General features: G+C 42.0%; 1 protein-coding gene across 6 annotated transcripts in view; it reads left to right on the forward strand.

Annotated features, from left to right (window-relative positions):
- The first annotated feature begins 511 nt into the window (after positions 1-511).
- The window catches only part of LOC123044279 (phosphatidylinositol glycan anchor biosynthesis class U protein), a 6508-nt gene continuing 2168 nt past the window's right edge, over positions 512-4851 (forward strand). For 2 of the 6 annotated variants that reach the window (XM_044466983.1, XM_044466979.1), the window contains exons 1-9: positions 512-712; positions 2261-2414; positions 2508-2555; positions 2955-3015; positions 3142-3174; positions 3417-3541; positions 4016-4150; positions 4367-4443; positions 4529-4776. In XM_044466983.1, coding sequence (XP_044322918.1) covers positions 2282-2414; positions 2508-2555; positions 2955-3015; positions 3142-3174; positions 3417-3541; positions 4016-4150; positions 4367-4443; positions 4529-4776 — 860 coding nt within the window. In that variant the 5' untranslated portion in view covers positions 512-712; positions 2261-2281. Of the gene's footprint in view, positions 713-1398; positions 1805-1959; positions 2415-2507; positions 2556-2954; positions 3016-3141; positions 3175-3416; positions 3542-4015; positions 4151-4366; positions 4444-4528; positions 4777-4851 lie in introns of those variants that run through there. The other 4 variants (XM_044466980.1, XM_044466981.1, XM_044466982.1 and 1 more) reach the window with 4 other exon arrangements.

Consider the following 4851-nt stretch of genomic DNA (forward strand, 5'->3'; position numbering starts at 1 on the left):
ATTCAAGAAAATTGTTTTTAAAAATTTCACAATTATAAAAATATATTTGTAAATAGTATTAAATATTCATGAATTCAAAAATGGTCTTGATTTTAGATTTTTTTGAAAATTTGTAAATGTGTTCACGAATTTGAAAAATGTTCATGATTTCAAATATGTTCATTAGTTTTAAAAAATCTTTATGATGTAAAAATTGTTCATGATTTAACGAAATTTAGAGTGATATCTCGGTGATGCAGCAAAATGTGGTCATGACCATTGAAGATTATAATTTTTCTTTCTGTTGCAACACACGGGCCCTTTTACTAGTATGACCTTAAAAGCTAAAAATCACACGACCCAACGTGCTAAAACGTGCCACGGGCTGGCTCGTTTACTAAGGGCGTGTTTGGTTTCTTGCCTCGCACCTGCATTGCACTCACCGTGCAATTTTCGCAACGTTTGGTAGGCTGTGCGTCGTTTTGGGCCAGGCCCGACTGATGCAAAATAGGCCCCCCAGCCAGGCTGAGCTCGCACGCAAGTTTCGGCCGTTTCCGCGAGTTTGCATCCGCGCCTGCACCCACGCGAGCGAAGAGGGCTAGGGTTTCTCTCCCTATCGATTCACACCCGCATTCGCGCCGCTCTCCCCACCCCTCTCCTCTCTCCTGCGAACGGATCTCGCCGCCCCGTCGCCTCGTGGGCACTCGCCGGCGCGCATCCTCTCCGCGCAGAGGTTGGACTCTCCTCCTCCCATCCCTCTTCCATCTGTCCCCATCCCTCTCGGATCCCTCTCATCTCTCTCTGCCCTTGCGCTGCTGCTTCTACCGATGCGGATGTGAGCAGGCGGCTAGGCGGAGTGCTGCCGTTCCCTGCACGCGTTTTGGCCGGAGCCGAGCTCCCGGCCATGGCCGCCGTGGCCGGCGCGGGCGTGTTTAGGTCGGAGCCGAGCTCCCAGCCATGGCCGCCGTGGCCATGGGAGCTGCTCCCCTCGCTCATGTACAGGCACGGCACCCACACGCACACATGCGCGTGCTCACGCGTTCACCCCTGCCCTCCACGCAGATGCAACCCACTACCGGGATGCACATGCATGGGATTAGCATGTACAGGCCGTGTCCTGAACCTCCTCTCCTAGATCTGTGTGATTAGCATGCATCTATGTGAGCTATTGGGCTAGTAATTTTTTTGATTATCATGGATCTGTGTGAGCTAACTTGTGGAAATTAGAAGGAATCAGTAGGTAGGAAAGAAAAGTGCATATATTTGTGAGCTAATTTTTTTGATTATCATAGATCTATGTGAGTTAACTTCCTGAACAATGTGTTCATGTATTTATTTTGTTTTGATGATGCAAATAATGTCAATATTATCAGTTCCCATGCCTTTATTAATTTATAAATATGTGCTGAATTTATATAGATGGATGACAACGGCAAGACCCGAGATTCGCTGATAGTGCAAGCTGCTGGTTTGGTTGCTGTTTTGTGTGCCTATATGGCCACAATAACTACAAGGGCTAGAATTACATTCTAGTATCAATTATGATTCCCTCAAAAAAAAGTATCAATCATGATGACATAATTGGACACAAGAAATTATGTGCAAAGTTATGTGTATGTGTTAATGTACGTGGCAGATAGCACTGTCATAATCCACCTGATAATCCATGAATATAAACCTTAAATTCGTAATGAGACTAACCAAAACATGGGGAATGGAGAAAAGGTACCTCAAATCGGCTGGCCCCTGCAACTGCACACCGCCGGCCGCAGGGCAGGACTGCTGCCGAGTGCGGAATGGGCGGCTGCCGGACGCCCAAAGGCAGGTGCACTAAGTCAATGAAGCTGCGTCCATATAGTACTCGTGTATACGACTAATATATAGTGGAGTGGTTTTCTTATTCTCTCCATAACAATCGTTTTAAATTGTGTAAGTACGAAACGAAACTCCTTATTTAACGTACCAGTGAAGAAAACTACTACTCCCTCTATTCCTAAATATTTGTCTTTCTAGAGATTTCAACAAGTGACTACATACGGTGCAAAATGAGTGAATCTACACTTTAAAATATGTCTACATACATCCGCATGTTGAGTCCATTTGAAATGCCTAGAAAGACAAGTATTTGGGAACGGAGGGAGTAGAATGCAAATTTTCGCTGTGTCCAATCAGGTGAATTATGATTTAACACAGAATTTGCTGTGTCCAATCAGGTGGATTATGATAGTGCTATTGGTAAATTATAATTAGTATGTTAACATGTCATATTTGCAAATCCTAGATCCGCCACTGATCAGCGGCAATGGCGATCCGACACTACTGGTCGATGGCTGTCGCGGCCGTCGGGTTCCGCCTCGTTCTGGTGCTCTTCGGCGGAGACCTCCACCTTGCCTCCCGCCCGGAGGTCTCCACCCCCCTCACGTCCCTCCGCCGCCGTAAGCACACCTCCTTGCTCTCAGTCCTTCCCCTGCAAACCCCATCCCTTTTGTGATGTCGGCATTCTCGTTTGCCTCCTGTGTATGTTGCAGTGGCAGAAGGATACTGGCTGAAGCAAGCGTCCATGTCACCCTATTCCGGTACGTTACGCACCTCGCCTCTTTGCTCGCTTTGCCAACTTTTAGTAGCACTTCACATTTGCATCAGAATGAGCAAAATTTTGAGGCCAGGATAGTCGGGTGGGAGGTGGTATTATTAGGAACTACAGAGCAATTTTTAAAATGCTTGCTGTGTTTGTATTGAGTACTGATAGGCGCTATTTCATGTTCACATCTGTAATGAACTACTGATAACTCCTGACGGATGAAATATGATATAACTGAATGACTCCTACTTAGAATCAGAGGCCTAGATGCTTCTTGTGATTACATCATAAATCTTAGCAATTAGCCATGATATTTTGCTCTTTGTAATGTTGACGTGTTAACAGTGTGAACTTGTAAATGATGGTCCAGCCTGTTGAATGATCTGTTTTTCAGGTTTGATGTATCATGGTTCCCCTTTGCTTTTATCAGTTCTTGGTCCGCTAACCAGCAAAAGGTGATTGGTCCTTCGTTTTGATGCTTCTTTGATCATTTCTTTGATATCACCACTGTTGCTATGTCTCTTCATTTGATCAGATTACCATATGAAATGTTAGCATTCTAACACTCCATGATGTCACAGGTCAGGTGGACACCATTCTCATATATATTGCAGGTAAATAAGTTGCTATGTACTTTTCGTTTAAACCAGTATATGTTTGTCTAAGATTGATAACTTGTTCAAGTATACCTGATTTTCATAGAAGAAAATCAGTTTTCTCAGGCTTTACTTTTTATGTTCTTTATCTTGCCCATGGTATCACTGAAACGGAAAAAAAATGTAACCATGAACATTTCCACGACTTTTGCATTTTGCTGGCAGTCATGTAATATTACACTCATGAATGCACAACACAGTTTGGTTTTTGTGGCTGTAGATTTTATAGCTGCTATGCTCATTCGATCAACTGGGCGTTCACTCCAAATGGCACGTAACAGAAGTTTGAAGTCTCTTGACCTCACAAAATCAGTGAACAATTCTGGTGAGTCATACTAGTTAATGTTATATACTTGAGATGTGCTTTATTGAATCTTGAGCTAAATTTGCCTTTTGTTTGGCACCACTTTCTACTTATTTTCCCAAGTACCAACGATCAGAAAGTTTTGATTTTTTGTACTTGTGACGTACAGCTCCGGAAGTGAAGTCGTAGAGATGTTTTATTTGTCAAGTAGTTGTTGTGATTCTAAGCTTTATATTTTCTTAAAGAAGGAAACCCACTTTTGCTACTTTCCTTTACAAGGAATAAAAAAGGTTATGAATTTGCCTCGTGGAATTTAATGTGTATAGTCCTCTGCTTGCCTGATAGTGCAAATTTGTTGTTGGTAGGCTAAAAATTATACAATCTTGTCTGGAAAGGTGTGAATGGAACATCACTCTCTTTGAGTCTGATGCTTTGTGCTTGTGATGCTTACTAATTGTTTATAGTACTAATTATCATTTTTGTTGACACTTACAGTGAACGTAAGCACAGGAGATACTGCTTCTCTAATATATCTGTGGAACCCTTGGACAATAATCACCTGTGTGGGTTCATGTACATCACCAATTGAGAATTTAATGGTCGTGATAATGTTACATGGAGCCTGTTCACGTAAGTTAAACTCGCTGTGTTTCCCTCTAGCATTCTCGGTTTTTCAATGTATCCCTTTTATTACTTAAACTAGTTGTTTGCCTCATTGTTTCTTGGCCTTTTATTTGGCAAATCCTCAGTTAATAACATTTTTATGGAAGATAGTATAGTGATCTTCGGATAACCTAGAATTGTCCAAGTCTAATGCCAGTTAAAACATTCTTGCAATTTTTGTAGGTCTTGCGCCGCTTGCTGCCTTTGGATATGTCATGGCAACACACCTTTCTCTTTATCCTGCAATTCTCATTCTACCTGTACGTGTCACGGCCATTTTTTTCAATGTTCAATGGTATGTACATGCCATTTATCTGCATTGCTGATCAACTGTTAGTTTTTCAGGTTGCTCTTTTATTGGGTTATGGTCCAGATACTCCGCCAACCAAAGTATTTCTTCAGAAAGGCTTGAGTGCCAGTAAAATTGACATGTTAGATAATGGAAAAGGTACTAACCAAAAAGGTTTTGGACAATTCTCATGGAAACCAATACTCCACTTCATATTGTGGGTGTTTATCTGGTCATGTTATGTGCTGTTATTGAACAGCATTATTCTGAATAAAGTGGGTGGCCTTCAGGAGATGTTTGAAAAGTAAGTTTTCGACCATTTAATTCTTTTGTAGCCATCAAAACCAAGTGAAAGAGTGTAATATTTTCTGTTAACTTT

This window comes from Triticum aestivum, chromosome 2B (assembly GCF_018294505.1).
Source record: "Triticum aestivum cultivar Chinese Spring chromosome 2B, IWGSC CS RefSeq v2.1, whole genome shotgun sequence".
Taxonomy (NCBI): domain Eukaryota; kingdom Viridiplantae; phylum Streptophyta; class Magnoliopsida; order Poales; family Poaceae; genus Triticum; species Triticum aestivum.